This window comes from Budorcas taxicolor, chromosome 2, assembly GCF_023091745.1.
Source record: "Budorcas taxicolor isolate Tak-1 chromosome 2, Takin1.1, whole genome shotgun sequence".
NCBI classification, from domain to species: domain Eukaryota; kingdom Metazoa; phylum Chordata; class Mammalia; order Artiodactyla; family Bovidae; genus Budorcas; species Budorcas taxicolor.
Window position 1 is genome coordinate 25,620,385 of NC_068911.1, and position 20,515 is coordinate 25,640,899.

Consider the following 20,515-nt stretch of genomic DNA (forward strand, 5'->3'; position numbering starts at 1 on the left):
AAGTCAAGTGGGCCTAAGGAAGCATCACTACAAAGCTAGTGGAGGTGATGGAATTCCAGTTGAGTTATTTCAAATCCTAAAAGATAATGCTGTGAAAGTGCTGCACTCAATATGCCAGCAAATGTGGAAAACTCAGCAGTGGCCACAGGACCGGAAAAACTCAGTTTTCATTCCAATCCCAAAGAAAGGCAATGTCAAAGAACGTTCAAACTACCGCACAGTTGCACTCATCTCACATGCTAGCAAAGCAATGCTCAAAATTCTCCAAGCTGGACTTCAAGAGTACATAACTGTGAATTTCCAGATGTTCAAGCTGGTTTTAGAAAAGGCAGAGGAACCAGAGATCAAATTGCCAACATCTGTTGGATCATCCAAAAAGCAAGACAATTCCAGAAAAACATCTACTTCTGCTTTACTGACTACACCAAAGCCTTTGACTGTGTGGATCACAACAAACTGTAGGAAATTCTGAAAGAGATGGGAATACCAGACCACCTGACCTGCCTCTGAGAAATGTGTATGCAGGTCAAGAACCAATAGTTAGAACTGGACATGGAAAAACAGGCTGGTTCTAAATTGGAAAAGGAGTATGTCAAGGCTGTATACTGTCACCCTGCTTATTTAACTTATATGCAGAGTACATCATGCAAAATGCCAGCTGGATGAAGCACAAGCTGGAATCAAAACTGCCAAGAAAAATATCAATAATCTCAAATACACAGATGACACCACCCTTAGGGCAGAAAGAGAACTAAAGAGCCTCTTGATGAAAGTGAAAGAGGAGTGAAAAAGTTGGCTTAAAACTCAACATTCAGAAAACTAAGATCCTGGCACCTGGTCCCATCACTTCATGGCAAATAAACAGGGAAACAGTGGAAACAGTGAGAGACTTTATATTCTTGGACTCCAAAATCACTGCAGATAGTGACTGCAGCCATGAAATTAAGATGCTTGCTCCTTGGAAGAAAAGCTATGACCAACCTAGACAGCATATTAAAAAGCAGAGACATTACTTTGCCAACAAAGGTCCATCTAGTCAAAGCTGTGGTTTTTCCAGTAATCATGTATGTATGTGACAGTTGGACTATAAAGAAAGCTGAGCACTGAAGAACTGATGCTTTTGAACTGTGGTGTTGGAGAAGACTCTTGAGAGTCCCCTGGACTACAGGAGATCAAACCTGTCAATCTTAAAGGAAATCAGTCCTGAACGTTCATTTGAAAGACTGATGCTGAAGCTCAAGCTCCAACACTTTGCCACCTGATGAGAAGAACTGACTCACTGGAAAAGACCCTGATGCTGGGAATGATTGAAAGCAGGAGAAGAAGGGGACGACAGAGGATGAGACGGTTGGATGGCATCACCGACTGGATGGACATGTGCTTCAGCAAGCTGCAGGAGTTGGTGATGGACAGGGAAACCTGGCGTGCTGCAGTCCACGCGTCGCCATGAGTCGGACACGACTGAGCGACTGAACTGAAAGGAGTTTTCAGCATCACTGGTTCAGGCCAAGGTCCTGTTTGTTCCCCCTTCTTTCCCTTGCCTTCGACCTGACTATGGATTTAGGCTGGAGGCTGCGCTGCGTAACCTCGGGAAGCCTCTCAAGAGTCTCAGTTTCCCCGTACGTAACACGGGGAGCCCGGCGGGCCCGCGGCGAGGCTCCCTGGAGGCCTCGCACGTCAGCCGCCTGGCGCACAGTAGGCACCCAGCAAGCGCGAGCCCCGCCGGGCCGCCAGAGTCCCGTCCCTCTCGGCCGGCCCGGGCTGCCTACCCTCGCAGATCTGCTCCCACAGGTTCTTGCTAGGTAGCTCCGAAACCTGCACCGGCGAGACGGGCAGATCGAGGGACTCAGGAGACACTACGGGCACCTGCGTCCTGGCAGTAATGGACGACTCGTTGGAGACTGTCCCTTCCAAGCGCTGGGCGGTGCGGCCCACAGGTCCGGGCGCCGCCATGGCCGCGGTCATGGCCGCCGTTTCCACGGCAACCGAGCGCCCAGAAGGGCCGCGACCCGGAAGAAACCGTCTCTTGCGGGGACGAGCCGGCGAGTCGACATTGACTTCCGGGTCACGGCGGCGCGGGCTCTCACGTGGAGGCGGGGAACCTTGGCCTTTGGGTGAGTTCGGAGAGCGCGTCGTAGGCGGGACGGAACCAGGACTGCAGACTGAGTCAGGGGATTTGCGCGGCGAGCCGAGGGACCGGACGAGGATGGCTTGCACCCTCAGATCCACGTCCCCCTCGTCGCCGGTCTGAGGCGCCATCCTCAGGAAGTTCTCCCGCCTTGGAGCGGACCTGGCACCCGGCGTAATCCCTCCCTCTTTGCGGAAACCTTGGTGCGGTCGGGCGTTTGAGGGGGCAGTCTGCCTTCGCGGCTCCCTTGCTTCCTCTTAGTGAGCCTGCGGTGGGAGTTGGGTTTTGGAGCACAGGCTCCGAAGTTCTCCGGGCTGGGTTCGAATCCTTGTTTTACCCCTTGCTGGTCTTGGGACCCAGGGCAAGTGAATTAAAGTCTCCAAGTCTCAGTTTGCACGTCTCTGAGATGGGTTATTTACACCGATCCTCATGAGGCTACTGCTAAAATTTAAAAGCGCTTTTGGAGAAAGCATTTTGCGTTCTTAGGCGACGCTGTAAGGTTTATTTCCTCTTCCCTTCTTGAAGGAATGAATACACTTGGGATGTCGGGTTTGAAGGAAAGGCTCTTCTTCACTGCCGAAGAGGACAGTGCTGCAGTGTTTTAAACGATGGAGATAGGAAGAGAAAGGGATTAAGCTGGCGACAAACTCCCTTTGACTTCTTCGTTGTTACAGATCTCTAGACCACTCCTCCACTTGAGGCGCCCTTGGCTCCACCGTCTCCGGTTTGGCACCTTCTCCCTCTCCTTTGCAGGCCCCTCTTCCTCTGCCCACCCATTTAAACGTTAGTATTCTCTGAGGTTCTGTCTCAGGCTCGTTCTGTTCAAAGCTTACATACCATCCATATATTTCTAAATTTATGTCACCCCTATCAGTCCAGTCACCTCTGAGCCTCAGACCCATACAGCCAGCTGTCCACCAACATCTCCCCATGGATACCTCAAGGTGTCTGGCGTCGCAGAGAGTCAGACACGACTGAGCGACTGAACTGAACTATTCCAACCTGACTGTTGCCTTCAGTCACCTCTCCGCAGTCACCTTACACTTCAGTTTTTTTTGTCTTAGGGCTTAGCATTTCCATCCTGTGCTTGCCCAAGCTGGAAACCTCTTCAGAAAGTTTGCTGACAACTGGTAGGCCAGATTTGATGACCTCTCTTACTCCGACCTTACCTGTGCTTGCTTTTATCACATGTATCACTGTTAACACAACTCTTTCCCATCCACACCTACTTGCTTCTTGATGGCAGGGAAATCTTTTGTTCATTTCTGTGTCTCTAGCATCCCTTCCTTCATTCAGTGAGCATTTATTGAGCACCCACCCTGCTAGGTACAAAGCTGGGCCCTGGGAATACAGCAGAAAGCCAGACAGCCAGGAGAAAGTGTGTGGTTGATCCCTCAGATCTCCAGGTGCTATAGGAGCCAATTATGAATGAACTTGAGCTACAGCTCAGACCTGGCCTGGCTCTTTGAAACAGCTTAGAGTGAGGCATGTCCAGCCTCTGGGCTCTGAGGCTGAGGAAAACTGCTGGATGAAGCAGCTCCTGGCCTTTGCTGCCCACTGTCCAAAGCTCCTGTGAGGAGCCATTTGTCTCTGGATTCCCTGAGTGTCTCCATGTCATCTAGTCCAGGAAGCAGGACCTGGGCTGGTGACTGGAGTGAGAGACTAGTCCAACTGGAAGCTGAAATGTATTTGATGGCCCACCCAGCACCTTCTCATAGGCGCCTCCATGACAGCCTCCCTCCAAACTAAAAAAGCTGATCATTCAAGGTCCTTAAATGTTGCCAATTTGTTTGAAAAATTAAAAACATTGAAACAGGCTTGTAGACTGGTCGTGGCTCCCACCACCACCTGTGAGCCCATGATCTCATCTGGTTCATTGCCTCTTATGGACGGGGAAACTGAGGCCCACAGAAGCCTTGCTAGGTGGCAAGACTATAGGAATCACCATTTGAACATTCTCAGCCCCAACCGGGGCTCCTCACCATACCTCGCTTTTGCTCTCATTCTTAGGAAGGTAATTAGAAGAGAGGTACCCTAGGTATAGGCTGGGGCAGTTAATTTCCAGATGTAAAGCAACAGAGCTCTTCAGATGAAGCAAGGGTTAATTATATCACAGTTACTATCTCTGGTGAGAATGAGCAAGAAGAGTTAACCTAAGATTTCTGTCCCCTTCATCCAGTAAAAGGTAAGACACCAGGGGCAATGCCTGGCCTGTGGCTTGAGTGCAGGTGTTTCAGTGGCTGGCACAGGGTACATTTCTGTGGGATGAATGATTAGGCTTAAGAGGCTTGAGGAAGGGGGTTCGGAAAGCAGTCAACAATCTACCAAGCACTTTCCATGGATTATTTATTCTTTCCAACAGCTCTCTGAGAAAGGACAGATTATCTCCCCCCATTTTCAGATGGGGAAGTTAAGGCCCAGGGAGGATAGGTGATTGACTTAAGATGAGGGAGCAACGTGGATTTATTTGAACCTGAGGCTGTCAAGATTTAAACTGGGGGTTTCCTAGGTGGCCCTAGTGGTAAAGAACCTGCCTGCCAATGCAGGAGATGTAAGAGACTCAGGTTCGATCCCTGGGTTGGGAAGATCCCCTGGAGAAGTGCATGGCAACCCACCCCAGTGTTCTTGCCTGGAGAATCCCATGGGCAGAGGAGCCTGGTGGGCTACAGTCCATGGGGTCACAGAGTTGGACACGACTGAAGCCACTAAGCACGTACTGCTGCTTTCATTATATTTCCCTTTGCTCCCCAGGAATCGTGCCCATTTTCCCAGCCCCTAACCTTTCAGACCATCCACTCCAAGCAGCGTGACTCTTGGTCATACCTAGTGGAGTTGTACTCAAGGCCACTTCGTGTGGGATAATTAGTACCATTTCTTTTTTTCAGGAATGATCACTAAGGCTCACAAAGGAGAGGTGGGCCTTGGGCTCCCAGAGAAAAAGAAGAAGAAGAAAAAGAAAGTGGTTAAAGAGCCAGAGACTCAATACTCCGTTTTAAACAGTGACAATTATTTCGCAGAGGTTTGTCCAAGAGCCACACCACCCTTGAAGGATGTGATCCAAGAGCAGGCACCCAGAATGCCTCTTGTGAAGAAAAAGAAGAAAAAGAAGGGTCACAGCACCATCTGTGAGGAGCACCTTGAACCTGAGATCACATTACGTGCTGGACGGACTGAGTGGTCACGCAGCCCCAGGACGCAGGCGCTTGGTCTGTCTGAGTCCCTCAGTGCAGAGAAGAAGAAGAGGAAGTCCATGTCCCCTGGCTCAAGGGTGAAGACCTCTCCAGACCCCAGACAGGACGAGGAAGTGACCAGAGTTGGCAAGAAGCTCAAAAAACACAAGAAGGAGAAAAAGGCCAAGGAAGCTACAGCCTTCTCAGGCAGGGATCCTTGGTTCTGCGAGTCTGGGAATGCATTATATACTCGCTCAGCTGGGAAGGATGGCGTCCAGGAGCAGGCAGCCTCGGGACAGAAGCAGAAGCAAGGGAGTCCCAGGGAACACAGCGTGAAGATGAAGAAAAAGAAGAAGAACAAAATCCACTGGGAGGGAGATCCCCCTCTGGGGCGCCCTGAGTGCTCCTGGCCCCTGGAGAGCAGCCCTACGAAAGGAAGTAAGAAGAAGGCAGTCAGAGTTGAAGCTCCAGAATACATCCCCATAGGAGATGGCCCCAGGGCCTCTGTGAAGAAGAAAGTGAAGTCCAAGAAAAGGGTGGAGCAGGCAGACGCGGAGGAGCCAGCTCTGAAGAGGAAGAAGAAGAAGAAGAGGCAGGAGAGCGAAGTAGCAGAGGAGCCTTGGGAAGAGGTAGGCTTTCCTTCAGAAGCCAGCTGCTTGGGGAGAGTACGGGCGGAAGTTCGGAGTGGGTTTGCGTGTGTAATCAGTCAGAAAAGGGGGATTTATTGACACAGATAACTAGAAAGTTTGCTAGCTGTCTAGCTTCAGGTATGGCTGGATCTGGGCGCTAGTGTAGTATCCCCAGTAGTACAGGCATATATCCCTTGCTAGCGAAACTTTACCCAAGTTTTCACTATTCTGCACTCAGGGTCTGGACTAATAGGATTAAGGTTTTGAGTTATTAATAGGATTTAATATTAATTATTAATAATTATTTTTAATTATTAAAATTTATTAATAGGAATAAGTTTTCAGATAAATTCCTCCTTCTAAACTCTTACCACTTGCTATCTAAAGCTCAGGACCCAAATAGTTCTTGAGATAATATGTCCAGCGCTATCTGAGCTCAAGATACACAGTTTAGGGATCAAATTAAATTTGGACCACAGAAGATGCCTGTGTGGCTTTTCCTCGCTCTGGCCTTTGTATCTTTCAATGCTGGTTTTAGTCTCAGGCTCCTCCCCACCCCAACCCCGAAGTGAGATGGTCCCAGCATCTCCAGGCTTTCGTCATAGTAGTTAAGCCACCCGCAAAGGGAGAAGGGCAGCCTCTCCAAAACGATTACAGGAAGCGTCCTGGCACTGCTCTCCCAGCTCTCCATTGGGTCGCACAAACCAGAAGCCCTGGTCTGAAGCCAGTGGGCAGGGGCTGACAGCATCCATCCCACTGGCACCCTACTGTCCACAGCTGGGGGGAGGTGGGAGTCCTGTTACCAGGAGGAGGGGAAGAGATGGCCGCCTGCTGGAGATGGCAGAGATGTGCTGTCCATCCAGACCAGCTTCTGGGATGGGGGCGGGGAGGAAGGGGGTGGGCTGAGCATGGGGACCCCGGGGCAATGTGAGCGAACAGAGCCCTCCAGGGCTCAGTACATGGGACTCGGGCTGCCAGACAGAGCACACCTGAAGCACGGAAGTGGCAGTTGTCACTGCTGAAGACCTCGGGGAAAGTGGCCATCCTGAATCTCACTGTCACAGGGTCCTGCAAGGGGCTGCACAAGGCAAGGACACCGTGTGGGAGCTGAGACCTGTGAGGGGCCGGGGCCGTCTGTGGCCGGGGAGCAGCAGGTGCGGAGACCTGGGAGGAGCAAAGGGGCGGGGGTGGCAGGGGCTGGGCCTGCTGGGGCCTGGCTGAGACTGCAGCCACTGCAGGGGTCTAGATTTCCTCGTAAATAAGATGGGAGCCCGTGGAGGGATTGGGAGGATGGGGTGGTGTAGTCCAGGTGTGGTGGTTTTATTATTTTTTAATTGAGATAGAACTGACAGAGGGCATTCTGTAAGTTCAGGATGTCCCCAAGCTGCTGTGTGGAGTGGACCGGTGTTGGGGGTGGGGAAGCAGCGGTGGAGCCTGTCCTAGTGGTTCAGGCAGGAGAGAAGGTACTGACTGGAACTCGGAGTTGGGGGGCGTGGGGCATGGTATGGAAGGGAACTGGGGGGGATTCAGGTTCGCTGCAGGGCTGCCAGCCCCCGCCTCTGCCTCCCCTGGCCCCTGCCCGCTCTTCCCCCACCATCAGTGGGGCCCTGGCCTTGCTCCTGCCTGGTTTGGTGTCACCTGGGAAGTGAGGTGTCGTCTGCCAGGAAAGGTCATGCTCTCGGCCTGAGTCGGGAGATCTGGGTTAGTGTGAGCCCTGTCCCTGAGCTGTGCGGTGACCTCGTGATGGCCCCTTTACTGCTCTGAGCCTTAGTTTCTTCATCTGGCAGATAGGTCAGTGCCACAGTTCTGAGGTCAGAATTGGGGAGCGTGGTGGAAGAGAAGGGCTTCGCAGGTAGCTGAGCAGTGAAGAATCCACCTGCCAATGCTGGAGACATGGGTTTGATCCCTGGGTTGGGAAAATCCTCTGGAGTAGGAAAGTAGGAAATGGCAACCCACTGTAGTCTTCTTGTCTGGAAAGTTCCATGGACAGGGGAGCCTGGTGGGCTACAGCCTCTAGGGTCGCAAAGAGTCTGCTTCAACTTAGCACCAGTGGAAGAGAGGGGAAGGCAGTTGTTGTGGGGGAGGCGGGGGGGCGGTGGCGTGGGAGACGGGTGGCGCTGCAGCCTTGCGTCTTTTCTGGACTCACACAATCTCACCTGCTGGGCTGCCCCAGTGGAGGCCATGGTCCACTTGAGCCTTACTTCCTCTGCCTTCTCTGCAGGAGCCCGACACGGACTTGGAGGTGGTGTTGGAAAAGAAGGGCAACATGGACGAGGCACATATAGATAAGGTATGGCTGGTGCTCATCATCCCCCACCTCCCCCAGCCCCCCAGAAACAGGCTCGCCTCCTAACCGGCCACAGGAGCCTGGTCCCGGAGGCGCTGGGGGCTTCTAACCGGCCACAGGAGCCTGGTCCCAGAGGCATTGGGGGCTCCTAACCGGCCAAAGGAGCCTGGTCCTGGGGGCGTCGGGGGCTCCTAACCGGCCACAGGAGCCTGGTCCTGGAGGCGTTGGGGGCTCCTAACTGGCCAAAGGAGCCTGGTCCCGGAGGCGTCAGGGGCTCCGCAGGCCCCCAGGCCGGCCTCTGCCCCCCCTCCAGGGGCAGGGAGCCTGTGGCCACCCTCAATGCTGGGAGAGCCCTTGACTGCCACGGCCTTGGCTGAGGAGCATCTGGTCCTTCAGCATCCCAGGCTGAGGTTGTCCTACTCCTGACTGCCGCAGCGGGAGGAGAGGACATGTCCCCAGAACCCGCAGGCTGGGCCAGGGAGACAAGCTCTGCCTGGCCCATGTGCCACCTCCTTGGCTCCTTGCAGCAGCGTTGTTTTTATTTTCTTTTTAAACTTTATTTAAATATAATTGACATACTATAATTACACATATTTAAGGTGTACAGTTTGATGAGTTTTAACGTATGTATCCATCTAGGAAACCAGCTAAGCAATTAAGATAAAGAACATACCCACCATTTCCAGAAGTTTCCTTGTGCCCCTTTGTAATCCATGCCCCCCTTCCCCATCCCCGGGTAACTGCTTCTACTCTGTCACTGTGAATTAGTTTCTATTTTCTAGAATATGTGTATAATTGGGATTATACAGCAGTGCTCTTTTTTAAACAGGCTTCTTTCACTTAACAGAATCATTTTGAGATCTATATTGTCGCATGTTTCAATAATTTATTTGTTATTGGCTGTCCAGTATTCCTAGTACTATTTGTTTTGATGTTAAAAACATTTTCAATTCTCAACTGAATTGCCTAGATTGCCTTTGGAAAAAATCAGTTGACTCTGTGCGTGTCTGATGTGTGGTGTAGGTCTATTTAGAGGCTCTCCATTGAGTTTCACTGATCTGTATGTCTGTCTTTACACTAGTACCTCATTGTCTAGATTACTGTAACTATATAATAAGTCTTTAGTCGGGTAGTGTAAGTCTCTAGCATCATTCTTTTTTAAGTTACTTTGGCTATTTCACGGCCTTTGTGATTCTATATAAATTTTAAAATTAACTTGTTGATTGCTACCAAAAAATACTGCTGGGGTTTTGATTAGGATTGCCTTGAATCTCTAGACCAATCTGGGGAGAATTAACATCTTAATAGTATGAAGCCCTCTGATCCATAAGCATGGCATCTTTGTCCATTTGTTTAGGTCTTCTTTAATTTCTCTCAGTAATGTTTTCTAGTTTTCAGTGTACAGGTCCTACACATCTTTGTCAAGTTTTCCTTAATTATTTTATATTTTTGGTGCTGTCGTAAATAGTATTTTAGTTCAATTTTTCATTGTTGCATATATTGCTAGTCTGTAGAAATATAATAACTGTTGTACAGAAGCTTTAGGATGGATTGTTTTATTGTGGACCAGCTTCTGCTATTGTCATGCCCAGAACTTACGTGGGAGCCGGACTTTTGGAATTGGGATATTTTGTGATCCTGGACCCCAAAGCTTATCAAAACAGCATAGTAAATAACTACATAAATGTGGCCTTGGGCCATTGCTGACGAGGTGACCTTGGCAGTCACCAGCCCCACGACCCCATGTAGGGGGCTGTGACGACTTGACGAGGCCGCACTGGGGAGGCGCTCAGCAAGGGCCTGCCCAAAATCTGTGCTTAGTAAGCGGGAGCCATTCACCTGTCTGTGTCCTCAGGCCACGTCAGGGAGGGACTGCTGGACAGAAGCCACAGGGTATGATGTGGGCACAGCCCGGGGGTGGCCCCGCTGCTCCAGGAGAGAGAAATGGAGGAGTGCTTGCAAGCCAGCCGTGTACGAGGATGGGGGGCCTACCAGATGTTCCATGGAGAATTCCCTACCTGATGCCTTTGGGGCCCTTCTCCCTGGAGGAGGAGCAGAGAGAATCAGTAGGATGCTGCTGCCAGAGCCCAATCCAAGGCTTGGCACAGAGTGCGGGCCTCCCAGAACCGGGAGCTCCCCAGCCTCCTGCAGGGCATAGTCTCTGGGGGCGAGGAGGCCCAGCCTCCTGCAGGGCATAGTCATTTGGCTGGGGGGAGGGGGGCGGGGAGGGCTGGGCTGCAGGGGCTGGTGAGGCCTCCCAGAGAAGACAGGTGAGCGCTGACTCGTCTAGGCCCAGCCCCTGCCCGCCTCTTCTCCCAGGTGTCCCAGCCACTCACATGCCACTTGTCCCTGCAAGGCTCACCAGCCACCTCTCTGCTTCCTATGAATTTGTGCCTGTTAAGTACTTCACAGTTTCTAAGAAAACTGTTTTGGGTGACAGATGGCCTCAATGTAAGTGAAGCTTTCTGCTTCACCTCTCCGTCTATTTTTTCTGTAAAAAGTTCCTTATGTCAAAAAAAACAAAGGTGGGAGAAGCAACCTGAAATCCCACCACCTAATAATAATCGCTGTTAACCCTTCGTTGTTACATTCTTCCAGACTTTTCCTTTGTAACAGTATACCTGTGATTTCAAAGCAGCATGCAGTCATAGGCTGCATACTGTTCTTTTCACTTTGATCACTTAGCAGGTGAGCTGCTTTCCACTTCGCCGAGTGCACATCCACTGAAGTTCCACATGGTTCCTCGCTGGCAGCTTGACTCCCCTGTGGGAATCCGCCATCACTTTCTCTTTCATCCCCGCAGCTGCCACTCGACTTTGTTTAATGTAGTTTTGAGCTACATAAACAGTCACCTCGTTTCAGCCTATGGCAGATGAGAAGAGAGGAGGAAAGGCCACAAACTAGGGGCAGCTGAATTACAACTGAACCCTTGGGGGGAAGGGTCAGGCCCTCGAAGCTTCTGTATCCAACTGCAGTGTCATTAGTGCGCTGACTGTGGCCTTGAGCCACTCTGCTCACAGTGTGTGAGGTCCCTGCTGTGCCAGGGGCTGATAGTCTTACGTTCCGAACCAGTTCATTGTGAGCGGGGGACTTTCTCACACCAGCCAGCAAGTCCCTGACATACTCAGCGTCCTGCAGTTCAGCTCAGCCTGCCGCTGTCTGCCTGCAGATACTGTCAGATCCCTCAGCTGAAAGGCTCCGTCCCACCAGACTACTCCCCACCCCCACCCCCCACATTCAGATGTCAGTCTTAAGCCAGGTTGTCAGCTGTGCCTCAGACCAACCAGCTACATATCAGAGGTTCCAAAGACTTCCTCCTTGGGTTCAATTAATGTGCCAGAGCAACTCACAGAACTCACAGAGGCACTTTACTCAGTAGATCACTGGTTTATCTAAAGGTATATAATTCAGGGGCAGCCAGAAGAATGAGATTCACAGGGCAGCGGGGCTTGGAGCTGCCATGCCCTCCTGGAGAGCTCCAGTCTCACCAGATATCCAGGGTTCACCAACCCGGAAGCTCTCCAAAACCCTGGCCTTTTGGGTTTTATGGAGACCTCATTACTGATACAGTTAATTAAATCATTGGCCATTTGGTGGTTGAGCTCAATCTCCACCTCCTGGCCTCTCCCCAGAGGTCAGGGGAGTGGGCCTGAAGGTTTCAACCCTTTAATCTGGCGGTTGGTTCTCCAGGCAACCAGCCCCCATCCTCAGGTGCTTCCCAGAGTCACCTAATTAACATAACAACTTGAATTGTTCTTCTCAAGAGATTCGTAGGGTTTTTGGGACTCTGTGCCAGGAATGGGGTGAGTCTATATATGTATATTTCTTGTATATTTCTTACTATAGATTACAGTATGATGGTTCTCTGTCTCCCAGTTATCCTCTGAGGTAGAGGTATTCGTCTGTTTGCGGATAAATAGACCATGATACAGAAAGATTAATTGACTTACCCAAACTACACAACTAGTTAAAGGCAGTGCTAGGATTCAAACTTGCCAATCCCTGGCTCAGCATTCTGTGTTCTTTCTAGAAGATGCTGTCAGCAAGAGAATTAACTACAATATCCTTTGCACAGCCAGGGCTGTGGGCCGTATATTTTGGGAAAATTTCAACCCCAAATGGCTCTTACAAACAAAAGAAGGTTCTGATGCTAAAGGTAGATAAGCGTCTTCTAGTCTAGAAAGATTCATCTTTTTTCTTTTTTTTGTCACATCTTGTGGCTTCTGGGATCTTAGTTCCTCCATCAGGGATTGAACCCAGGCTCCAGCAGTGGAAGTGCTGAGCCCTGACCACTGGACCACCGGGGGGACTCCCTGGAAGATTCATCCTTAAGCAATGGAAAACAAGGATGAATGGGGCCTGCACATCTTAGGCCAAGGAATTGCTCCTTCAGGTGATTAGAGAATATTTCTGACAAATGCCTCCTGCAGTCTGTAGCAGAACAAAGCTGCCTGAGATGCCACCAGGTCCCTCAGGTGAAGATCCCTTCAGTCTCCCCCCGGCTCCCACCGCATCTCTGTCCTGGCTTAGAAGCTCAAAGGAAACTGTCTGTCTCATTGCCCTCTTCCCTTTCCTCTCCCTTGCTCAGGTGAGGCGAAAAGCCTTGCAAGAAGAGATTGATCGTGAGTCGGGTAAAACGGAAGCTTCTGACACCAAGAAGTGGACAGTAAGTTTGCCACTGGGCTCTTTGAGGAGTGCCCCAGCATCCCACCCACCCCTTTCACCTTGTGGAGCGGAGGGACAGGAGGCCGAGTCCATCTGGCCCAGAGGCAGCCCCAGCCCGCCAGCTGGCTCCCTTCTCCACAGAGCTCGTCCTGAGCTCATTTCCTTCCTTCTGGGAGAGGTGCTTGCCTACCTCCTGGAGAACTGGCTGCTTGAGATAAGCTGCCTGGACCTTTGTCTCCTCTTCTGGATGGGCGGGATGTCCTGGGCACCAGTCTCGGGGCACATGATGACGAGCCCTTCCCAGCAGTGGGCGGTGTCCTCAGAAGGCTGCTGGCACGGGGAGGGGGCAGAGGTGGGGGTGTGTGTGGCAGGCCTCTGGTCCAGTTGGAGTAGGAAATTTCCAAACCAGGGCCGAGGAGATGGGACAGGAGCATGGGGCACGTGATCTGGCTGAAGTGGGGATGGGAGGGTGTGGTGGGCACTGCTGCAGGGTATGTGTGTGGGGAAGCGGGGAGCTGGGGTAGAAGGCTCAGTCTGCAGGCCCGAGGCCTAGGAGTGGGCAGAGGGAAGAGAACTTGTTAATAGGCGTGGATCTGGGGGAAGAGGATCCAGATGCCGGGAAGGCGTGTCTGCTTGTGCTGTTTGAAGCTTTCCTAGCGGAACACAGAAAAGAACAGTTGCTTTGAATCTAAAGACCCGTGATCCTTTCTGAGCTCGGCCACTTTCTATAGCTATGAGACTTGAGCGAGTAACTTCCCTCCTGTGAACGTCAGTCTCCGCACCTGTAAACTGGGACTGGTGCTCTGGCCCAGTGGAGTATGGAATGCAGCTTGTCGTTCCTCTAGGGCCTCCTTTCTCTCCATCCGCTTGAGCTGGGCAGAGCTGATAAGATTCTGTGATTGAGTGAGGAAGGCCAGAAGCTGGCCGGCGCCACCCAGAGCCACAGCCCAGCGGCTTTACTAGCAGACCCGACCACAGGGGGCTGCCCTGGGGCTATACTGGTGGACCCGACCACGGGGGCTGCTTGGAGGCTGGAGTCTTCCGAAAATGCTTTAGTGGCACTGCCCCAGGGCCCAGGACCCCTTGACTGCTGAGGCACACGGTGGGCATGTGAGACCAGGTCCCCTCCAGGAGCTGGCTCCCAGGACTGGTCAGCCCCTGCTCAGACCAAGTGCAAGGTTGTCAGATGTGGCCTCATTCTAGAAATTGAAGGCCTGGGAAGCTGTCTTTGGTCCTGTACTGGGGCCACTGTGAAGCTGGGGGAACTTGTCACCAGTTCACTCAGGGCAGCTGTAGTAATGACTGGTTCCTATTATTCTCCCAAAGCTGACCTAGAATTAAGAGCTCCACTAGTGTTTGGCTTACAAGGGGAAAGTTCCTGGGTGGCACGGAGGTCAGCAGTCCTGGTGGGGTGGGTGGGTAGGAGGTGGGGTAGAACAGCCATCTCTTGAGGATTTAAAACCAACCAGGAATCCTGATCTGGGTTGTTGGTATTAAGTCTGATCTGAGCCTCAGTGAGCCCTGTCGGGGGTGGGGGGGAGTGTTACACTCCCACTTTACAGATGAGGACATTAAGGTTCAGAGAGGTTAAGTAACTTGACCATGGTAACACAGGTGGTGTTTGATCCTGAGTCTTCAGAGTCAGTCTTCATGGGGAGCTGGGTTTCTTGGGAAGGGAGCCTTCTGTTGGGCCACTTCTCTGAGGGGCTCTTTTGCATTTTCTCGAACATGGGTGATTAGTGCATGGGTGGTAGAGTGCTCTGGACAGGAATTGGAACCCCAGGTTCCTGGGCTGACTCTGCCTCCCGACTCCTGTGACCCTTTACCTCTCCGGGCCTCCATGCCTTTCCTGCTAGAAAATGCAGTGCTTCTGCGAAGATAAATGCATTTCAGACTCCTGCTTGCGCTCTCCACCTCCACCTTAGGCTGACAGATGAGTAGCCAGCTGGTGAGGCGTGTCGTACTGACTGCCATGAACCGGGGGAGAAGGAGTTAAACAGACGGGCAGCTCGGTGTGAAAGGTGGCTCTGGTGAGGGCCAGACCCAAGACGCAGTTCCAGCAGGATTACTGAGTAGCCTGAGTCCCCTCCAGCTGCAGACCTCCATTTCCTCATCAGAGGAATGGGAACCCACAGCACTCCTCACAGGGCTCTGGTTGGAATTAAGAAGTAATTCCAGTGAGCCTTTGATCATCTGGGGCCTCCCTGGCTGGGGGCTGGGGAAAGACCAGGGCTTTGGAAGCCAGGAGAGTAACCACCTGTTTTCTCTTACCACAGGGAACCCAGTTTGGCCAGTGGGATACTGCTGATTTTGAGAATGAGGAAAAGAAACTAAAATTTCTCAAACTCATGGGTGGCTTTAAGAATCTGTCCCCTTCCTTCAGTCGCCCCTCTCCCACGGTGGCCAGGCCCAACATGGCTCTCAGCAAGAAGGCGGCCGACACCCTGCAGCGGAAGCTGCAGCAGGACTACGACCGGGCCCTGAGCTGGAAGCACAGCCGAGGGGCCGGCCTCGGCTTCTCCACCGCCCCGGCCAGAGTCTTTTATATTGACAGGAACGCATCCAAGTCAATCAAGTTTGAAGATTAAACTCTGCTGTCTCGTCCCCCAAAACACCCAACGTTGCTTTTATTGTTCTATCAGGCAGATGAAAGCCATAGGACAGTTGTCTTGAATCGAACTCCTGCGAAGATTAAGGACAACTGTGTTGATGCTTGGACAGACTGGGGTGAGGGCAGTTCCTTTCAAGACCCAGGAGAAGGTGTTGAGTGGCTGCTGTTTTGTGTGTGACGCTTCCATTCCTGTTGAAGACAGTATAACTAGCAGTAGCTCACACTTACCGAGTGCTTCCTGTGTGCCAGGCACTTACATGTCTCCCCTGCATTCATGTATTTAATCGTCAGGATTCGGAAACAGGTGCTATTATTATCCTCATCTTAGGAAATGGGGTTCTGGGATGAGGAAACTGGGGATTAGGGATAAAGTAATAATATTGCCTTGGGTCACTCAATAAGTGCCAAGTGTACTTTTGTGCCCCAAGGCCTGTGTCAACTATTCACTACACTGAATGTCCCCTCTAGGGAATTTCACCCAAAGTACTCATTGGGATTAAAATCTTTTGATTGAAGAAACAGAGGCATATTACATGTCTACATCTCAAACAGGAAGTGGGATTAATGTATATGGGCAAGAGCAAGCTTGTTCCCCTCCCCCTTGTTGGAGTAGCCACAAGCAGAGAGCATTCCCACCAAACAGATGTGGCTGAGCTGCCTCTGCCGCTGGGAAACTTGTTTCTAAACCCATCATGCCTTCTGCAGTCTGTGTTCCTTCCATCCCCAGGGCTGTGCTGGGATTTAATCTTCCTGCTTTAACTGGATTCTGAGCAAGGCATTTAAGAGAGCAATTGGCTAATCCACATGCACGAATGGCACGTTCATTCCCAGGGACGTGTTTATTGGATTCTTTCCAACCACAAGGAAGAGAATCCTAAGTGACTTCCATAGCGGAGGTCGAATGTCAGGAGGCACAGAGATGGTGACAGGGCGCTGCCTCATCAGCCTGGGAACAGTGTTTCCAAAGCCTTGATGCTGCAGCCAGCCTCACAAACTCCCGGTACCGCCCTCCCAAGTGACATGTGACTACCTGCTCTCCATTCAGCTAACATTGTGCTTCCCAGAATGTAAGTTCTGCATGGGCCTTTTTCACACCACTTGGCTTGAACTCCCCCGCCAGACATGCTATCTCAGCCAGGAAATTCAGTCTCACATGGAAGGGGGAGTCCTGTGTAGGGAGTTGATTCAGCTTCCCATGAAGGAAACAAATGCTTCCTCTCTGCTCTACCATCCTACCCTGGCTTTATCAGCTTCTTGGAAAGATGGCTGTAGCAATTCCATGCAGCAAATCAAGACACTGGACCATTCCAGAGGGAGAAGAGAAAGCTGCTTATGGTTCAAGGAAACTTCCAGAAGCCATTTTGTCATAACTCATTGCCCAGCATTGGGTGCCCAGCGTTGCCCGTCCATTCTTGAGCCAGCCTGGCATGTAGAGGGAAATTTTCAGGCCAGTCAGGGAGACAGGTTCAGATGCTGGCAAGGTGAGTGTGGGTCCACTACTGCCCCAGCGGGCAGAGAGGAGGCCGGTCTGCCTGGGCCCTGGCCAGCAACCATTGGCCAGGTCTAGAGTCCCGCATACCTGTGATGGCCGTGATTCTGGTGGGCCACCTCCCTCAGAACCTGAACGTGGCCCTCCATGGATTCAATCTTGAGATACATAACAGAAGGGGCCTACACGGTAAGGTTCTGCATTGAGTTAGCTCTTCAGGGCATGTCCTCTTCCGACAGGGGTGGTCTTGATTCACCCTACAGGAACTTGGCCCAGTGTGAAAGGACCAACCACGTCTCTGATCCCTGTGTCTTGCTGAGAGCTCACATCACAGTTTGGGCCTGCATGGCTGTCAGGAAGGACCATGCTCACCCATGTACTGTGTGATTCTGGAGAGTGGATGAGCAGTTGTCCCCCACCTGTCCCCATCATGGTCCTTCTCGTTAGGGGTGTGATGGTCAGGCCATGCCCCTCTTGCCGTTCAGTGTGTACAGTCTCTCTGTGATAGGATTTGACTTTCTAGCACACTGTGGCTGAAGAGTTCCACTTGGCTTGGGAAGTTTATTAGCCTGTTCCTGAAGCAGGGTCTAAGCAGAGAAGGTTGGACAGCCAAGACGGCAGGATGCCAGGTGTCCTCAGATTGAACTTAGCCTTGTCTCGGCTGCTCTCGTAGGTGCAGACCATGCTGCTCTAGTGACGGCTCCAGCTCTGAGGTTAACTGGACCTCTCTGTCCTTTTGTAAACTGAACACTGTCTTGAGTCACCCCTCTCCACTTTGCCCCATGTCCTGGGTCCTCCTCAAGCTTTCTGCAAGGTTTTTTTTTTGGTGTGATTTTCCATGTTCATTTGTTGATTCTGTGTAGCACACAGCCTGTCTCCACTGGAACAAAGCAGTTTTTGGATTTTTTACTCAGAATCTGGGAGAGGTGGGTGGGGGTGTCTGGTATGTAAGCACAGCCAAGGTTTTAGTTGAATATATAACCACCCTGTTCTCAAGCACGTTGGCCTTTTCTCCCTTGGGGATTTCTCACAGACTGACCCTCCTATGTATGGCAAGGGCCTTCCCTCCTTACAATTGCCTTTATCCAGCTGTTCCCCAAACCTCAGGATTCTTAACCACTTTATTCCTTGAGGTGATTTCCTGTTTCCCACTAAGTTCCTCCCTGAGGCCACCCTTCTGCATCTAGATTGGCCCATCAAAAGTATTTGCCGGATTAGAGTTCTTCCCTTAAAAATTGTGTTTAGCTCTACAAACAGAACTGTTCAGGTTCTATGCATTCCCCCAACCCCCCGCCCATCCCAGTCCTCATTGGAACCTGTTAATATGTTGTGATAAAACAACAGGAGTTTAAGGTAGCAGATGGAATTAAGGTTGCTAATCAGTAGTATGATTTGACTGGGTCTACCCAGATAATCCAGGATTAAAAGTATCAACAGAAGACACAGACAGAAGACTCAAAAGAGATTTGTAAGAGACACTCAACAAGCTGTCACTAGTTTGAAGACGAAGGAACCCCATGCCAAGGCATGTGGGCGGCCTCTAGAAGCTGGGAAAGGCAAAAAAAAAAAAAAACGATTCTCCCTAAAGACTCCAGAAGAATGCATCCCGGCCAACACCTTCATTTTGAAGGAAAAGCCACTGGACTTCAGACCAGTAGAGCTGTAAGGTGATAAAACTGACATTTTAAACCCCTAAGTGTGGCAGTTTAAAGCAGCAATAAATTAATACAGGTTTCACGCAGAAGTTTTCATTTTTACCTTATTTCCTAAAAATTTTCTTTTTCTTCTGGTTCCATCATTCTTCACAATTGTAGACCTCACGCCATGTAGGCCACAGTCTTCAGAGACTGGCTAATTTAGTTAACAGGCTGGGGAACCCACACGAGAACACTGAAAATCTCAGCTTTCACCTGGGCCAGGGTGATGCGTGAATCAGAAGCTGCTTTGGTGTAACGTATCCCTGACCTAATGTGAAAGTCCAAGTCCAGGTTAATGGAAGAGCAATAGAAATTTAGGCTTGACTCGGGCTTGGGCACTGATGCCATCTGGTGTATATAGACTCAAAATAGAAGAAATGACTTAAAAGTGCATAATTTGAGTTTGCCAATTGATTTTTCATTTGAACAATATCATATGGTAAAAGTGGTATAGGAAATGATTTTAATGGAATAATCTTGTGTAATAAAGGCCACTTGGGAATATTTGCACAATGCCACCATGCTTTCTCAATATGTTTTGTTCAGTACACTCTGTGCTTCAGTGGAGGCCATTTTCTCAGCAGAATTCTTGGGGTGGGGGTGGGGTGGGGTTCACTGTTAAGCTGGCAGAAAATCCACAGCATATTCTTGGTCCCAAATTATTCAGTTAAAACATGACTTTATATAAATTTTAAAAAATTATGTTAGCTACTTCCACTGTGCAAACTAATCAGGCTTTTCACAGAGTAGACGTGAAATGTAGTCTGCTCAGTGGATACCTTCCAAAAATATAATGGTTTGGGGCCACTTTTTATCCACAACTTGGATGCATTTTCCTGCACAAACGGTTCTAGGCTGTGAGTCACCACTATGACCAATATTCATGATCTTACTGATTCAAAATAAAATGTCAGTGGAAGCTCATTATTGGTAACACAAGAATCAAACTACACCAAACTAGTAAAAAAGCAGGCTGAATCATATGCTGTTTAGGGTTACGGCTGCAAGAAAACCAGGCAGTATGTTTAGACACATACTGAGGGTGTTTAGACACATTCTCTTCCGGATGAGTGAGAGTCAGTGGTAATTAAATGAAAAATCATGAACATAAATATTCCTTCAGGGAGGTTTATTCAGTTACAGTATATTTTCCATCGAAGCCCCAGAGAATCTCAAATCTGACTTGTTTTCTCCTTTAATCTATCAGCATATTTAAAATCCAATCAAGAGCCGGTTTTGACATAAAGCAAATCAGGGAAAGGGCACAGCAGCTCTTTCAAAGTGGACTGCTTTTCAAGGTTCTTTTTTCAATTAACTTTCAATTAAACCTTCCCGAAAAGAGAGATGTTACTTGCATTCCTCTATTTTTCTCTAAAGGCCCATCTGAAGGCCAGTTGTGCAAAGAAACAGACGCCGTGCTCAGTGAGCAGGAATAGATTCGAATACTCGACAGCTCCCACTTCTTCACTTCACTGGCACAATAGCAGAGAAACCCATCTGTATGTGCATAAAAATGAAAACAAAAAGTACAAAACAGGTCTTTCTGGACTGGCATCAGAGACCCTGGAGTCAGGTCCTCGTCTGCAGAGGGAGCCTGAGGGCCAGCTCAGTCAGATGCCCCATGTCTGGCTGCTTGCTCTGCTTCTTGATGTATTCCAGAGTTTTCACCTAGGAGGAAAGAGAAAGGCTCATCTCCTTTGTGGTTCATGATTCTCAAGGCTCTGACAAATCAGCCATACTGTGAACTTAGGCTTTTTTTCATAGAGAGGAGGAGAAGCAGCAGTTTTTAAATAAGACTCCTTAGATTACAACTTGCTCTTAAAATCACCAAGAATTACT

The 20,515-nt window shown here is 50.3% G+C and overlaps 3 protein-coding genes across 5 annotated transcripts in view; 1 reads left to right on the forward strand and 2 right to left on the reverse strand.

Moving 5' to 3' along the window:
• The window catches only part of IQCK (IQ motif containing K), a 151,856-nt gene extending 149,903 nt beyond the window's left edge, over positions 1-1,953 (reverse strand). The window contains exon 1 of the mRNA XM_052656234.1: positions 1,770-1,953. Within this exon, the coding sequence (XP_052512194.1) occupies positions 1,770-1,953 (184 nt within the window). The remainder of the gene's footprint in view (positions 1-1,769) is intronic.
• Positions 1,954-2,046: 93 nt separating this feature from the next.
• On the forward strand, positions 2,047-19,170 carry KNOP1 (lysine rich nucleolar protein 1). Of its 2 annotated transcripts, XM_052656243.1 has the most exons (6): positions 2,047-2,114; positions 5,014-5,927; positions 6,992-7,081; positions 8,149-8,217; positions 12,803-12,880; positions 15,156-19,170. In XM_052656243.1, exons 2-6 carry the CDS (start codon positions 5,016-5,018, stop codon positions 15,465-15,467), a joined length of 1,461 nt encoding a protein of 486 aa, XP_052512203.1. In that variant the 5' UTR covers positions 2,047-2,114; positions 5,014-5,015; the 3' UTR covers positions 15,468-19,170. The 2 variants fall into 2 exon arrangements, with proteins under 2 accessions (XP_052512203.1, XP_052512209.1); XM_052656249.1 differs by lacking the exon at positions 6,992-7,081.
• A 638-nt stretch (positions 19,171-19,808) lies between these two features.
• VPS35L (VPS35 endosomal protein sorting factor like) overlaps positions 19,809-20,515 on the reverse strand; it is a 141,149-nt gene continuing 140,442 nt past the window's right edge. For both annotated transcript variants that reach the window (XM_052654166.1, XM_052654175.1), the window contains exon 31: positions 19,809-20,344. In XM_052654166.1, the coding sequence (XP_052510126.1) occupies positions 20,246-20,344 (99 nt within the window). In that variant the 3' untranslated portion in view covers positions 19,809-20,245. The remainder of the gene's footprint in view (positions 20,345-20,515) is intronic.